We start from the raw sequence: 16,786 nt of genomic DNA on the forward strand, positions 1-16,786 counted from the left end.
CGCAAACACACACACACATACACGCTAAGGAAAAGGTGACATTGTGACCTTGTACATTAATCAGCTTGTTTTTGCGCACATTCACACAGCACAAGCTCTTTTTTGGGGGTTTGTAATGTGGCTCCTTTGGCTGAGACTCAACACACACACTGAACTATCGCCACTTCCTCTGATCATGCCAGACTGGGGCTATTTATAGATCCCTGCACACACACACATACACAATAATGCCTGGGCATAATGACTTAAAGGGCAGTTTTATGATTAAACAATTGTGTAGTGGTTAGTGTGGTCAGTGGTACTAACTTTACATCAGACTATAAACTGAATGCCCATGTTGCCGGGTCATGACTGTGGTCAGTGGGATGGATGAGGTTGGATGTCACTGACCTCTCCTTTGGGCAGGATTTTCTGTTCGTCCAGTTTGAAGGCTGTGCCAATTTTGCGTCTGACGGTGGGCGGCTCCTCGCCAGGATCCAGAGGATACTCCTTCGGAAGTTTTCCAGTCAGCTCCTGAAACACATCACACTTTGTTATCGTCTTTTTTCTTTAGCATTTGTTGTGTATGATTGTAGTCAAAATTATTAGCCCTCCTGTGTATTCTTTTTTAAATATTTCCCAAATGATGTTCAACAGAGCAAGGAATTTATCCAACCCAAGCTCAAGCTGTAGCCCTGCAGACGTTTATGGAGAACGCGATTTAGGTGGCCGGAGGTATGTATGGCTGCATTTCGTTTTTTCAAGTGAACGCTACAGGGCAGTGTGACACCGCTCCTCTTGTTCGCCAGCTCGCCAGCTGACAGCTCATCTCCATGTGGAGCGCTTTCCTGCCGCAGCCAGTTTGTCCGGTTAGTTTGTCGTGGTAACCATAACTCGATGCGACGACCGGGTTTCAGAAATCAGGTAAGACAAAAAAACAGAATCCAAAAAATAAAGCAAACAAGTTCATAACGGGCAAGAATGCAGTAAAATCCGAAAACGCGGTCAAAATCAGACGAGGGCTTTTCTTTTTTCTGGACGGCTTTTGTAAATCGTTGCTTGTTTAGGGAAGACGGAGAAGGAGGGTGAGTCGGCCCATCGGCCCAGTCAATTGTTCAGTCACTCAGTCAGAAGATTGACAGCGGCCTCCGGCGGCTTTATGCGAAAAGGCATTCGAGACACGAAAAAGCACGCACAGCAGCCTCTCGCGGATTCGCGAATACAAAAACTGCACAAATACATACCTCCCGGGACGAAATTTCGCGGCCTTCAGAAACTTCCGCGGGGCTACATTTCCAGAATGAGTCTGGGTTGAATTTATCACTGTAATTCCTATTTTTTTTTTCTTCTGGAGAAAGTCTTATTTGTTTTAATTTCTGCTAGAATAAAAGCAGTTTTTATATCAATATTATTAGCCTTTTTTGTAATTGTCTACACAGAACAAACCAGTTATACAACGACTTTCCTAATTATCCTAGTTAAGACTTTAAATGTCACTTCAAGCTGAAAACTAGTATCTTGAAAAAATATCTAGTAAAATATTATTTAATGTCATAATTGGCAAAGATAAACTAAATCAGTTATTAGAAATGAGATATTAAAACTAATAAAAAAATTATTTCCGTTAAAAAGAAATTGGGGAAAAAATATACAGTAAATATGTGAAATTGACATACTAGTTCAGATCAAAACTTATTCCAATCAAGCTTATTCCAAACACAAGTGTGCAGCCTTATAAGATGTTGTGTTCTGGGACAATCCCAGAATGCACTGTTTAATGAAAATGTTTGTGAAGCAAACACTGTAAAAAATTGTGTGCAAGAAAAACCTATTTTAGTCTTTCTACTACAAAATTGAATTAAATATTAATCGTAGTTTCTTTATAATGATTTGGGAAATTTGGGAGTCAATGTTGTTTCTACATAAACAAATATACATATTTTAATACATAAGCATACAGTTATATAAATTCCACTGATAAATTTATAGAACTAATTTGAAGCCGTTGCATGAATAAAAATAACTAAGACAAAAATCATCTGCTCAGGCTATTAACTCTTTATGCTAATGTGAGAAGTTGTTTGGATTCTCTAGATTGGCTTCTTTGATGCAGATGTTCTTAAATTGTGAGATTAATATAGTAGTTCTGATCAAATCTTTTGCAAAAAGTAAATTAAAGCCTGACTGTTCTGACAATCTAATACATGATGGGAAGTTTATTCCAAACACAAGCATGCAGTCTTATAAGATTCTGTGGCTGCGTCTGAAATAGCATACTTCCATACTATACAGTAGGGGTAAATTAATTGTTTCTTCGGTGCACCGTGATGCAGATGGGGACAATTCAATATCGGTTCAGTAATAATTATAACCGGTTATTACGTACTAATGTCATTTATCTATTATGTGCGATGTCGTTAGAACACTATGCCAAAGAAGGCGAGGGCGAGTAAATTAAACACTCCAACTACTTAAAAAGCAGATAATTGTGCTAAATTCACAGCTTGTTAGTTTGCTGGAAAGTCTATCACTGACACTGAAGAAGGCACAGCACAAGCCACTATTTCATTACTAGGGAGAAATGCTGCAAAAATAGATCTCTGCCTCTTTCTCTCTTTCACTTGCTGGTGTGTTTGTGAGGTAATTTTTTTCTCCTCTCAGCAGTTAAAGTCATACTTGTGGATCCAGACATAAGTGTGTCTGTGGTGAGTTTTCTCCACTGTGTCTATTACGGATTACCTGTGATAACCGTGTAATATGCGCATATAGACTGTAACCGCGGCTGTTCTTCCAGCGTAACTCATTGGTGAACAGCGCTTTCCTTTTTAAAGCCAATTGCAGCCCTTTCTGTTGAGCGGGTGAACACAATGACCAATCATAGGAGTGTAAGAACTCGCTTGACAGCTCTAAAAAAAGCAAACGAATAATATTTACATGAGTTTATTTGCTATAAATGCTCATGTTGTCTTCTGTGCATGTTTTGGAGTTTTGTCTAAAACATTCGAGAAAAGTTTTTTCTTTGAACAGATAAAAATTAAAGGTACAGTTCATATATCTTACTGCTTGTATTAAAGGACAAAATTGTATTACAAATAATATATAAATATTAATATATTTATAGATTTTGATAAAAAAAATTCTTGTGTTGTGAAGAAAAAATCTAATTATGTCTGGAAAGCATCGACAATGCACCAAGATATCGAATTGATCCGAATAGATGACATGATAATCATAACCGAACCGAACTCTGAGACCAGTGTAGGTTCACATCCCTACTATACAGCTAAAAACAGTATGTGAGTTGAGTAGTATGTCCGAATACATAGAATTTTAAAAAACAGCATGCGAAAAAAACCCGGTTGACCTGCTACTTTGCACAGCATATGCTGTAAAAACTTGTGCAGATTTTAAAAGACACAGTTTCATATTGTGAATCCTATTTTAAGTCTACAAAATGTTTCACTCAGTGTTAATTTTAGATCTTTATAATTATCAGTTTGTCTCTTCCGCCAAAATCTATCAAAGATTTTTCCAGGTCACATCATACTACAGTTTCTCATCTTGACCAATCAAATGCTCTCTAGAATCTGGCATGCCCCGCCCCCTTCAAGACACCTCTTATTTGCTTTTCATTTGATGCGCTTGAGCTAAACTACTCTCACTGGCAGAGCTGTGATAAAACAAAACACTATTGGCTGTTTTTTTTAAAGAAGAGGAGCTACTCTATGCCCTGCCCTCTCTTCAAGTTTCAGTTGAGATTACATCAAACATTGAATAAAAAATGCACATTTCAAAACACGAGATTTTTTAAATAAATATTTCCACTTATATATTTAGTTGAGTGACTACTTTGAGAAGTGAGAAGTTGTTAGGATTCCGTACCGCTTCTCTGATGCAGATGTTCTTAAGTTCCTCTATTCTCTGTCTGAGGGTCTCCTCCAGAGCTTCCTGTCTAGCCCTCAGAGCTGCCAACATGTCCTTCTTCGCAGTCTGAGAGCTGTCCGACTCTTGAGAGCCTGCAAACACATACACGAGGTTAGGATTGACACAGAAATTATATTTATTATAATATGTATGCTTGTGTGTATGTGTGTGTGTGTGTGTGTGTATGTAAACTAAAGGTTAAATATCATTCATATGTAAAGGTCAAATCAGCATCAGCAACTCCAGGCTTGTGCTTAAACAATCAGACTGACCTTCTTACTCAAAGAGAGAGGGTGTGTACTTCACCTCTTTCAACGCTCTGAAAGGAGGGGGCAAAGTGTGTGTGTTTCCGGGACAAAACTGAACAAAGAGTTCCAATGGGGCAACATTGTTCAATGTGTGTGTGTGTGTGTGTGTGTGTGTGTGTGTGTGTGTGTGTGTGTGTGTGTGTGTGTGTGTGTGTGTGTGTGTGTGTGTGCGCGTACATTACGGTCTAAGATGTTTACAAGGAAGTCAGTGAAATTTTTTGGCAAGACTGGCAACAAGGATTATATAACAACACGATACCTTAATGACACCACACACTGCTAAAGACATTAAATCAGTGTTTGCTTTCCTGTGGGGAAAAACTAGTTGTGTGTGACCTTGTGAATGAGTGTGTTTTCTCAAACTGAAACTATGCATCCTCATCATCGACAGCATCCTCCATTTCTGTAGAGGAATTTGATGCTTCTGGTGTGTTTGGAAGGGTGTAATGCGTATCTATGTGTGTGTGTGTGTGTGTGTGTGTGTGTGGGAGCAGCCAGCTGTCTGGGAATTGGTGAAGAGTCGACAGTAATAGAGAGAAAATAACTAGGGTCACTGGCTGTGTCACTAGTGTCCAGTCAAGCCTGCTGTGTGTAAGTGTGTGTGTTTGTTTGTGTGTGTCTTTGGTCTATGGCTGCAGAATAAGAACTGAAAGAGTAAGCCTGAAATACAGACAATTTAGTATTTTTTTGTAGATCGCTGGTGATCGTGACACTCAGAAATGTAGTCACCCAATCTGACTCTGTCCAATATCCTTCAGAGAGGATCTGAAGGATATTCAGAGAGGATTCTGTTCAATATCCTTCGAGATCTACCTGAGCTCAAACTCCCTTCTCGCCTTGCAAATGAGAGGGAGCCCCGGGCTCGAGGATCTTATGAGCTTAGGGCACTCACCCTGGACTGCATGCCAAACAAGCTTTATAATCAATCATCAGCTAAGTGTGAACCCTTGAATCATCCCTGTGTGGGATGTTTTCCATTGGGATGCTTGAATGATGGATTTATTTAGCAACTCTGCAAATCCAAACATGGCTGGGTGGACAAGCTCTTTCCAGCTAAATTCTCCTCTCATACAAACACAAAAGGAACAGATGATGCAAGAATTCCCACTTGTTTGTTGACATAGATTTTGGAAAAAGCTGTTTTAATGGGCCATTACAGTGCTCTACTACTGGTTGTTATTGAAGCATATGGTCATTATGACAATTAAATCAATCATATGACCATGTTCTTGGTTATAGTGGGTTCCATAAAAATACTTTCTATAACATGTTTATGGTCAGTAAATTGTATTATTGTTTTTGAAAGGAGTTGAGTCCTGCTCACTACGGATTAGGCCTGTCACAATAATCAATATATTGGCTTATCGTGCAATACTTGAAGATGACCTCAATATTTTTTGCCATTGCAATATATATATATATATATATATATATATATATATATATATATATATATATATATATATATATATATATATATATGAATTCACAAATAACGTTAAAGGCATTTTACAATGACATTTACGTTCTTATGTCCGTACGCTTATACTTGGACATTTACTTAGCAGGACATTTAATAGTATATATAATAAAACATTTACTTTATGAATGATACATATTTTAAAGTTTTTATGCCTATTTGAACTATTATGCTGTTATATAATCCTTACATAATCAGTGGAATGAAATGATAATAAAAAATGACTATAGTATCACTCATCGTAACAATTTCTGTGACAATATATCACACAAAAAAAATTCTTTATCGTGGCTGGCCTACCAAGGATGCATAATTATTATTTCACATTATTGTATATATTGCTTGTACTTTATTTAATGATAAAGTAAATTGTAAAATAAACAAATAAATAAGACTAAATTATTAAATGATTACAGATTTTATTTAGGTGTGCAGATAATGTGATATAAAAAACGTTTTTTAACGCTTCTAATACGTGTTCCTGGTCATAGAGTAACTTATACCTTCTTCCATAACCAACCACTGAATGGGTCAGAAAATATAATATATAATTAAAATAATATTGAATATAAGAGCCTGTTTTTTCACAACAGTGGATGAAAATAAGTTCTTACTGTGCGTAATTCATGCATGTTATTCACTGCCTGTAAAGCCCTTAATGTCATGAGCTACTACTTATGTCTAAGGAACTACAAATCCCATCAGGCCATGTCACACACACTAGTTGCCGATTATGGCTGATGAGACACACGCACAGATGAGACTTGTGATCACTGATCTCATCTGTGTGTATCTCATCAGCCGTATATAAATAAAATAATATTGAAAATAAGAGCCTATTTTTTACCAAAGGGAAGAAATTATGTTCGGCTTTAAAATATTGTTCACAAAAAATGTGTTTATTATTATTAAAGTCAATTAATAATTAATAATAAAGTCAATAATGATTAAAGTCAGCGTTCCTTTTTTAACAGCTTTCCTTGTGAGCTTGTATAACTGAACCTCGACATTCGATTCTCCAGTCAATTCCCATTATAACAAATACAACCTTCCTCTAAATGTTTTCTTTTTGAATAAGTAATTTAATTCAGAAATCTGTCCGATTAAGGAGACAAAATACTTAGCGAACTTCGTTTCAAGTTCACGCTCTCTTACCCAAAGCAAACAGCTGCACTTGTCCAAGCCCCTATGACCTAATCTCTCATGCGTGTTCAATGATTAAGAGGCTGAAGACACGCGGAGGGGATGAAAGGGGAGATCGTATGACTGACACCAGAGGAATCCTGCGATGCGCATTTCATTCACGATACCAGACACCACGGCAAGAGTCCAAAACCAGCATCAAGACAAGCTGTTCTCACTCTCACCTTGTAGAAAATTTACACACATGCCCACACCCCTAAACTATTACATCAACATCACCGAGAGATCCTGAACAGCGCTTTCAAACACACAATAAAACAGGGTGTACACTACAAGACTACATTTTGTCACCCTTAATTTGAGTGTCTTTATAACTGGTTCTCAGATCACTTCCAATGACTAACTATGAACATCACTTTAAATGTGATGACCAACTAAGTTCATGATCATAGTTAAAGTTGGGAAAGAAAGAATCTCCTCATCCACCACCAGTATGTGGCATCCACCTGGATCCGCAGAACACACACCAGCTGATTGGTGGAGAGCAGACAGAGTGATGAAGCCAATTATAATACGGGAATGGTTAGGAGGCCATGATGGACTGAGGGCAAGTTTGACCAGTATGCCGGGGTAAAACCCCTACTCTTTTTCAAAGAACATCCTGGTATTTTTAATGACCACTTCTCATCCAAAAGACAGTGCTCACTAGGGTTGTAACAATATACCGGTATGACGGTTTACCACGATTTGAACGTGCACGATTATCATACCATGAACAATTGCATATCAACGGTTTTAACCCTTAAAGACCGAGACAGCCGCCCGCGGCTAAAAATAAGTATTGCTCTTAAATGTTTAATAACTTTTGATCCGCTGATCCGATTCATACAATTCAAAGATTGGCATAAAGAAGAGAATCTCAGCTTTCCAGTGCTGTATCACATAACATTCGCGGACTTCCAGAGGCTCCGGAATCAGTGCGATGACGTCATCAACATTTGACAACGCTGATTTGACAAAGAAACGCTCGTCACTGTGTCTCCGGACAAATCAGACATGATACATTGATGCATTGTCCCTCCTCCATGCCCAGATTGGTTCAAACTCGCTATATCACAACCAATAAGCATAGGTTTCGCTTTTGTTTGTGGACCAAGCGTTTTGAACAACACGGAATGAGAGATAGGCATACATTTATGCGCGGCTAAATAAAACGCAAAAAAAAAAAAGTTTTGCATGAAATAATTCTCGTACTAAGTACTTTTGCATGCACAGCAGCACAGAAACATGACAAAACAGTGACACAGCAAAGACGAACTGCTGCTCTTGCTGTTTTCAAAAGACGCAAATGAAGATGCAGCTGTTTGTCTGCATTGCAGACAACCACATCCAAATCCATATCGATAGACAACCATATCCATGCTGGCACATAAAACCTAAGGATGTTCCATATTGAATCTAGTTTCGTTATGTAACTAATTATAGTATAGTAAATATTTATATCTATTTTTTACTGAGGATTTGCACCATGTTTATTTGGACTTTATTTGGACTTTGACACATTATTTATTATTTTCTTATTTTTATTTTTATTATTTTTTATTATGTTCATTGTAAGTGGTGTTGTTTATAGTAACTAAAAATATATTATTTGGAAAAAGTCAAATTTGCTTCACTGTTCTATTATTTTGTAACATTTGTAACATACCGTATACCGCGAAACCGTCAAACCGTGGTATTGTTTTAGACGATTATCATACCGTGAAAAATTCATACCGTTACAACCCTAGTGCTCACTAAGCAGTATAGAGTCCCCTTCATTATACTGGGGTGTTAGGACCCACACAGACACCCCCTGCTGGTCTCACTAACACCACTTCCGGCAGAAACCTAGCTTTCCCATGTAGTCTCCCATCCAGGTACTGACCGGGCGCAGCCTTGCTTAGCTTTATTTGGTGACCATGTGAGAGTAGCAGAGAGCTAGCTGTCGACAATTTCAATAAATTTTTATATACACTCACAGTATATTTACTTAATATTAAATGTAAGAAAGCCCAATTAAAGACTCTTGACTTGTGATAACTCCTTATCAATGCAATATAATTCAAAAGGGATTAAGAACTAGAATTATTTACCCTTATGGAAGGTTTATAAAAGAGAGCAATACAAATCAATTAGACTAGTAAAAAAAAAACTTAATGTGGAGCTTTAGCTAACTCTCTGACCTTCAAATTAATGAATGAAACTTTATACTCCCATTTAATACAAGTCAACACATTCATCTATAAACATACTGATGCACCGATCTTGATTTTAAATGACTGACTGTGATGATTTTAACTAGAATATTGGACGATTGCATATTTTTTAATTTTAGAAACATGATAAAAACTGAAAGACACTTTTTTTTAATCTGTTCTTTAACATATTGAGGCAACAACTGCACTGCCATCATGATCTATACATGATCCACACACAAAAATAATACAAAATTCAATACCTTGTAAAATAGCATTTAAGACTTTTTAATAATTTTTTAAGGGCCTTAAGTGTCTCTAAATTGATTTAATCATTTTTAAGACCCCGCGGATACCCTGTTATTAGGAATGCACTACATTTTTAGCGCTGAAAATTATCGGCTGAAATGAAAGGTTTTCAGTCGAAGGAGAAAAATGGCTGAAAATACGAGCCAAAAGTGTTTAGTGTGCTGTTTCACTCTCACAGTCATAGTCAGTGTGTGATGCGAATCAGCTTTCACACCGGACAAGGAAAGCACTGCACTATGAAACCTATTTATTTCAATAGCTTGCAATGTGCTAGGGTGGGTTGTTGTCTCAACTCGATCAATGTCAATAAAATTGTACTGTTAATAAAATGTGGTTATTTTATTGTTTCCATTTAAAATAGTACAATTTAAGTTAATTTATAATTTAATTGATATTATTTGATTAAAAAAGAAATAATACTTACAAAGCATCTTCTCTGTCAGTTTTGAGTTTTCAGCCAAGTGCATTTGGATTTGGACCAGGATTTTCATTTTAGTGCATCCCCACTTCTAACATGCCCAAGGCGATGAGCTTCAGTCTTGTAACATCAGTTTTGCACTTCGTATTTAGTCATATTATTGAATTTACTACACTGACACTATTGAATGGACTGTTGAATAACTGCTTTACAGCGGAATTGTGAGTTCCCGGCTGGGGTCCCGGATTTCATGATCCAACACATATTTATGGAAGTCTTTTTTGCCACAAGATAATGAAAGGTGAAAAAAGATCAGCAATTCTAGGTTAAGATCCCCAAATTCTGACTGTTTACTCACATTTGCAGGATCTAACCAATTCCACGACAGAAACAAGCTTCTAAATTGACTCAAGCTCACTTTTCATATGTAGAGCTGATGAACGTGACATAGTTATTAAACAACAGAACCAACACTTAACTGACTTGAGCAGGATAATGACACTATTGTCTTCTTAGAGATAATTGAAGTGTGCATCACTCGCTCCGTCATCTATTATTATATTACTGTGAAACACACTGTAGGCATAAACTGGACTTGAGAGAGTATTGTGCGATTTCTGACCTGAGGACAGTAGGCTCCCGCTGCTCCCGCTGATGATTTTGCCTTTGCTGCCCATGTTGGCCAGTTTGGAGGTCTTGAGGGTCCCAGTTTCAGTCAGGTCTATGGCTATCTCATTCAGACTGCGAGCTGCATGGATTTTACTCTGGGAGACAAAGACAGAGAAAGTGAATGTGCTTGCCAGCTGTGTCGAGTGTGTCAGAATTTTCCAAGAGACACACATTCCACAGCTTTTAAAAGTGTAACACAATCCTTTCTCAGCAAAGTCTGAGACAGATAGTTATGTGTGTGTGACTGTGGAGTGACGGCAGTTCAGTTAGATGGTTAGAGGTAGACCACAGAAACACAGGAAGGTCATAGGCACACTAAAAGATGATTAGAGACTGATCTAAAAATGCCCTCTCACCTTGCTCTGTTTGCGGTCCAGGTAGAACTGGTGTTGGCTGATGGCCATGGCCCAGATGGATTTAATGAGGGTGGGACAGGCGTACCAGGTGTGCACGGCGATGCCACTGTGACCAAACGTCCTCCGCGTTACCGACGCCCTACAGTTGGTGCGAACACAAAACGACTTTATATTCACTGAATTTTACGACACCGTCAGTGCAGAAACAGATGCTTATTATTGGTGAAAACATTGTCATTTATTAACAGATGGGCACCGGCTTTGTGTTTGACAAATTAATAAATGCACTGCCATAAAATGTTACTTCCTCAGAACATTCAAAACCATTGTAAAGACAGCCAATAAACACCTGTGGACATATTATATTGCTTGGCTAGTTACAGTAAAGGTAAAAAATATTAGGATTAACATTTTTTAATTTCCCTTAACAGCATTTTCACCTTCCCATTCAAAAAGAACAATCGATTGTTTTTAGCAATGCATCTTCGCAATAGAAATATGCTACAAAAAATGTAAAATTTTTAAAACTTTTTTTTTAGCATTTAAAGGTTTCATGGCAATATTTTGTTAACTTCAAGAGTTCACACTTAGCTGATGATTGATTATAAAGCTTGTTTGATATGATGTCCCGGTAGAGAGCCTTGAGCTTAGAAGGGCAAGAGAGGAGTTTGAGCTCAGGTAGGTCTCGAGAACTCCCCTGGTTTAGCTAGGGCCTATGATAGATTATAGGGATTGCTATGGAGAGATAAACAGGTGAATGAAAGGCATAGGTAGGAGCCTAATTATTGCTGCATTCACACCAGACGCGGAAGAAGCATCAAATGGGAGTGATTTACATGTTAAGTCAATGCAAAGATGCAAATAGACATCCTGCTGCCCAATACGCACGAATGAGGCAGTGCAATTGATCCGATTCATGTGAATTATTCGATTCGCGCAAATAAATCAGAGCGAGTTAAACGTTTTGCGAAAATGAGTTTCTCTCGAATCGCTCAAGTTGGAAAATCTGAACTTCAGCGGACATTTGCGCTGCGTCAATCAGGAGCTTTGTGTTGTAGGGGTGTGCTTATGACGTATCTGTTGTTGGTGTCCCGGGGATAAATCCTCCTGCTGACACCAGACAAAAGTTGATCAAACTGGGCTCGGCTCAGTCGGAAGCACAGCTGAAAGCCTCCATCATGCAGGTTAAGTTTCTGGAGGAGTTTATGAACTCACAGAGCTGGGTGCACCTCTGAAAGGATTTAGTGGACTCACCGGGCAGACAGAAGCCCCATCCATGACGTGAATCCGCGTCTATTGCTTAGTGAATATGACACGCAAATGAAGCGGAGTTGATGCGTTAATGAAGCGAGTAAACTCAAAATGTTCATTCGCTTATCTACATAATTTATCCGCGCGTACCGCATCTGGTGTGAACACAGCATAAGAGCTCATCTACAGTGTCAATTTGGTTTAGTCAATTCACTTGTGTCGCATGTCTTTGGGCTGTGGGAGGAAACCGGGGAAAAACCTACATTAACACAGGGAAAACATGCACACTCTGCACAGAAACATCGACTGGCCTAGTAAGAACTTGAACCAGTGCTGTTCTTGCAGTGAGGCAACAGTGCTAACCACTGAGCTGCCATATCCGGGAAAAGGGAGGAGAACTAGGGGTGGAAGAGGGGATTCTTCAAGACAACGATAAGGTAAGAAACTCTGGTTATTTATAGTGTGTTAGGAATCGGCTGATTGGTGAATCATGTGTTAGCTAATGCAGGACCGGCCGTGGTCAATCATAAGCCTGGGATCCTCTTAAAATTAGATTATAAATAAACTCAACGTAAGGATGCAACGTATGGATCACAACCCACGGTTCGGAACGCACGTGACTGCAGATTAATAACTTTTTAGTTGTAAATTATCCTTAATGTGTAATAATTGCCTCCCGCGTCCTTCAATTTGCATGTATGAAAACATTTGAGCTTTCCTGTAAAATATAATGACGACGGAAGAAGTGGTGGAGGCACCTTCAGTAAATGCTTTCTTAAGTTATTAAATGTGTTTTTGGCCACTACTTGTTTATCCTACATCAAAGAATTCAGTGTAAACATGCAGAATTATTTATGAAAAGATCAGGATCTCAATTCAAACACCCACGCAACAAATTATAAATAAAAAATATACGTTTTTTTTCAGTATTGGAAGTATCAATATATAATTTTTTTATGTTCAGCTGGCTATTTCTAGATTTTTATTAAACTTACAGGTTCTAAGTTCTGTTTGTTAAAACCAAATGTTTCTTGCAGTATTGTTTTTGTAATAAATTGAAAGCTAATGACATTTGTCTCCTCCCTTTTTTGTTAATATAAAAACTGGTCCAATCCGTGACTCAAAAACCATAGTGTGATCCGTTACACCACTAGCTTTAATGTAGCTTCTTAAACACACTTCTATCTAAAAACAAGCAGCTTGAGCAAACAAATTGCTCAAAAGTTAGGGTAAAGATTTAAATTTGCTTAAAGTATTTATTTTACCAAGAATGGATTCACACATAAAAACACACAAATCCAAGTCCTGTCATCTCCCATATTACTAGCAGCCAGAAAAATGTATACATTTAGGTGTGAGATATGAACTGGTGTTAGCACATAATACTCCTAACAGTTCTGAAAAGTATCGGCTTAGCGTACCACACACGGCGCAGCCCACATATACACACACCATTTACACTGTGGTCAAACGCAGTGCACGTGTGTGTCCTGTGATGGGCTTTATAAAATCCTCCAGGCCTCTCCACTAGAAGAAGATGAACAGCAGACCCTCACTCTTATCAAAACTTTATTAGCATGCGCATGTGTGTGTGTGTTGCAATGACTCTAACTGAATGACAGTGAACCTAACAAGAAGGAAAATACATCATGCTGCAAAATAAACAGATTCTTTCATCTTCCTAAACTGTTTTGCTCTCTTTCATGTCTTATTTCCACGGCCTCCAGCATTTCTGTGAACTCCCTGCGTGTTCTCTGCGTTTCTGGGCTGTCGTGGTGGTTGTTTGAACAGCGTGAATGAGGTGGTTTATCTGTCAGCATCTGAGGCAACGTGTGCTGCTGCTTTTGGCAGCGTCTGCTCTCCTAAAGAGACTAACCAGCCCTCAGCACACACTGATGATGTCATGAGGGTCTGATTAAACCCTAAACGCATCCTAATATCAATAGAGAGTCAGGATAAATGGAAGATCCACAGTTTTGACACATCAAGAGAGAAAAACACAGGATCAGGATAAACTCAAATCACATCTCTAGAGCTGGAGACACAGATCAGGTTTTCGTTCATCTATGCCGGATGTATTTCTACCCTCCTCTCCATGGGACACAGGAAGTCAGAGATTTCAACTCAATAACAAATAGCTTAGCTTGGTGAAGGCTTGTGGATGGATGGAGGTCAACCAGATGTAACTACGAACATATTTACCTCACAATGTTTCTCTTTAGGAACAGCAGTCCTGTCAAAAGTCTCATATATTTTTAGTGTTGCTTAAAGGGACAGAAAATTAAACTATCGTGAACACTGGGAGAACATGCAAACCTTACACAGAAATGCCAACTGGCCCAGCTGGGACTTGACCAGCGACCTTCTTGCTGTGAGGCGACAGTGCTTTCATAGTATTTCCATAGTTTTCTAATATAGAAGTCAATGGTTACAGGTTTTCCGCTTTTTTTGTGTGTTTAACAGAAGAAGGAATCTTATAAAGGTCTATAACCCTTTAAATAACCCCGTAAATAGTGAGTACATTTTCATTTTAGGGTGAACTATGCCCTTAACTCTTGTTTTTAAGTGCTCTATAAAGTTGATACTTTATGGTTTACTATACCACGTTTGGAGGCTCAGTTCATCAAGTCATGTTTTGTCTACGTAACATAAATTATTCTCACAATGGAACCCCCCAAAAAATTAAAGGAAAAAAACAAACAACACGCTGAGACCTTTTAAAAAAGTGTTTCTCAACCACGTTCCTGGAGGACCACTAACACTGCATGTTTTAAATGTTTCCTTACAGGTTTATTACAGGTCTTTCAGTATCTGCTAATGAGCTGTTGTTCTGAATTAGGGCTGGGCGATAAAATCGGTATCAGTATTTATTGACCGAACACCATTGTCAATATCGATAATAAAAAAGTTAGATATTATTTCGTTATGAAGTGCTATAGTTTTATTAAAATGTGACTGCTGAGCGTGCGCCTTGGAAGCAATGCCAATAAGCTTAGGGTGTCCGTTTGTCATATCCACTGGAGCCGCACATATGGGAGTACCAAGGGAGCACCAATGCACATTTTCCAGGTACACTAAGCTAAAAAAACTTCTGAAGTTTTCCTGAATGCCCCGAGGAAAAACATGCAAACTCCACACAGAAACGCCAACTGAACCAGCCGAGGCTCAAACCAGCGTCATTCTTGCTGTGAAGTGACAGCACTACCTACTGCGCCACCATTTCTAAAAGTATTGTTAAAAAAATATTCAATAATTATTGATATCGAATGATATGAAACATGATTTTGTGATAATTTTTTTTGCAATATCACCCAGCCCTATTCTGAATCAGGTGTGTTTATTCAGGGAGACATGGAAAATGTGCAGAGCTGGTGGTCCTCCAGGAAAGTGGTTGAGAAACACTCTTTTAAACCATCTTAACAAGCTTGTCAGGTTGGAGTGAAAGTGGTACCCAGTACTGTCAATGTGTTAGACAGATTGATTATATTGAGGTAAAGTTGGTTTTATATTCACACATATGTTCATTGACATCTTGTGACACACCCCTTATATTGTTTACCATGGTACTTTCAATATTTGGTCTGCAATCACATGTACGTATGAGTTCAAAACAACATTAGCCATATTGATTTGACTGTGAACAATGTTGTACTTTGATAGTCATTGGCTGCTAATATGATTCCACTATTTCGAATTTGCAAGGAATACTTTTCCAAAAGGATATTAAGAAGAACGTTTGAATGTGTGATTATAAAACCAACTTTACCTCAATATTGTTTATTAGCTTATAGTCCATGATCTGTGTGTGTATGTATGTGGCACGTCATGATTTTGCCATGCACGATGCAATCCTCAATTAACATCTATGTTGATCCTGGAGCATAATTTTTGTTAGAAAAAGTAATCCATACAGTACCTATTCCCTACCTCTAAACCCAACCATAACTGTAAATTATTCCCTAAATCAGAGGGGAATAATAGTTGGACAACAATCATGTAGAAGTGCATAAACCTAACTGTTAGCCTAAACATAAACATCTAAACATACCCCTTATTTCCGACTGGCTGATTGGAATGTTGTTCCAGGATCAACATAGATGTTAACCCAGTAACATGTTTTACTTGGTGAAATCAGGTTGCCAGTTTGTGTGTGTGAGCAAGCATGTGCAGACTGTAATGTAGATTTACCTTCTCGGGTCATGGACTTCCACTGAGAACTTCTTCTCCCTGAAGTACAGATTCTCCAACTGTCTCCATTGGAACACCTGCAGAGACGAGAGAACGTTTTCAGAACATTCCCACAACCTTGATCTAACATTCCACGGATGTTCTTCAGAATCCTTCCAGATCACAACAGGACATTAAAAGAGAATCCAGAATCCAAGATATCTGACTTTTCCGTTCACTTTCGTGCATGTGGCGAGTATGTGTGTGTTTAAAATCCTCCTTAGGCACAGGGGAACAATGAGTCCTCCTCTGTATATGTGTAGAAAGTGAGAGACTGTTTGGATCTAGAGAGATGAAGAGAGAAAGAGAGAGAGCAAGCAAAAGTGGGAGGAGTCAGACTCTTTCCAAGCCTCTCCTCCCTCTGGGAGACACGCTTCCTGCGTGGGCGGAGTTTACAGTGAGTTCAGGGTGATGTGTTTGTGTGTGTGTGTGCTGTAGTAACCCCTCAAAATGCAGCGCTGCAGCTTTGTTCAACTCCTCCACCT

General features: G+C 38.4%; 1 protein-coding gene across 25 annotated transcripts in view; it reads right to left on the reverse strand.

Moving 5' to 3' along the window:
- The window catches only part of frmd4a (FERM domain containing 4A), a 291,695-nt gene that overhangs the window by 18,969 nt on the left and 255,940 nt on the right, over positions 1-16,786 (reverse strand). For 14 of the 25 annotated variants that reach the window (XM_073929259.1, XM_073929262.1, XM_073929256.1 and 11 more), the window contains 5 exons: positions 16,263-16,339; positions 10,824-10,962; positions 10,421-10,562; positions 3,862-3,995; positions 391-513 (listed from right to left, as the gene is read on the reverse strand). In XM_073929259.1, the coding sequence (XP_073785360.1) occupies positions 391-513; positions 3,862-3,995; positions 10,421-10,562; positions 10,824-10,962; positions 16,263-16,339 (615 nt within the window). Of the gene's footprint in view, positions 1-390; positions 514-3,861; positions 3,996-10,420; positions 10,563-10,823; positions 10,966-16,262; positions 16,340-16,786 lie in introns of all 25 variants that reach the window. The other 11 variants (XM_009293451.4, XM_009293452.5, XM_068214798.2 and 8 more) reach the window with 1 other exon arrangement.

Source organism: Danio rerio, chromosome 18, assembly GCF_049306965.1.
Source record: "Danio rerio strain Tuebingen ecotype United States chromosome 18, GRCz12tu, whole genome shotgun sequence".
Classification (NCBI taxonomy): domain Eukaryota; kingdom Metazoa; phylum Chordata; class Actinopteri; order Cypriniformes; family Danionidae; genus Danio; species Danio rerio.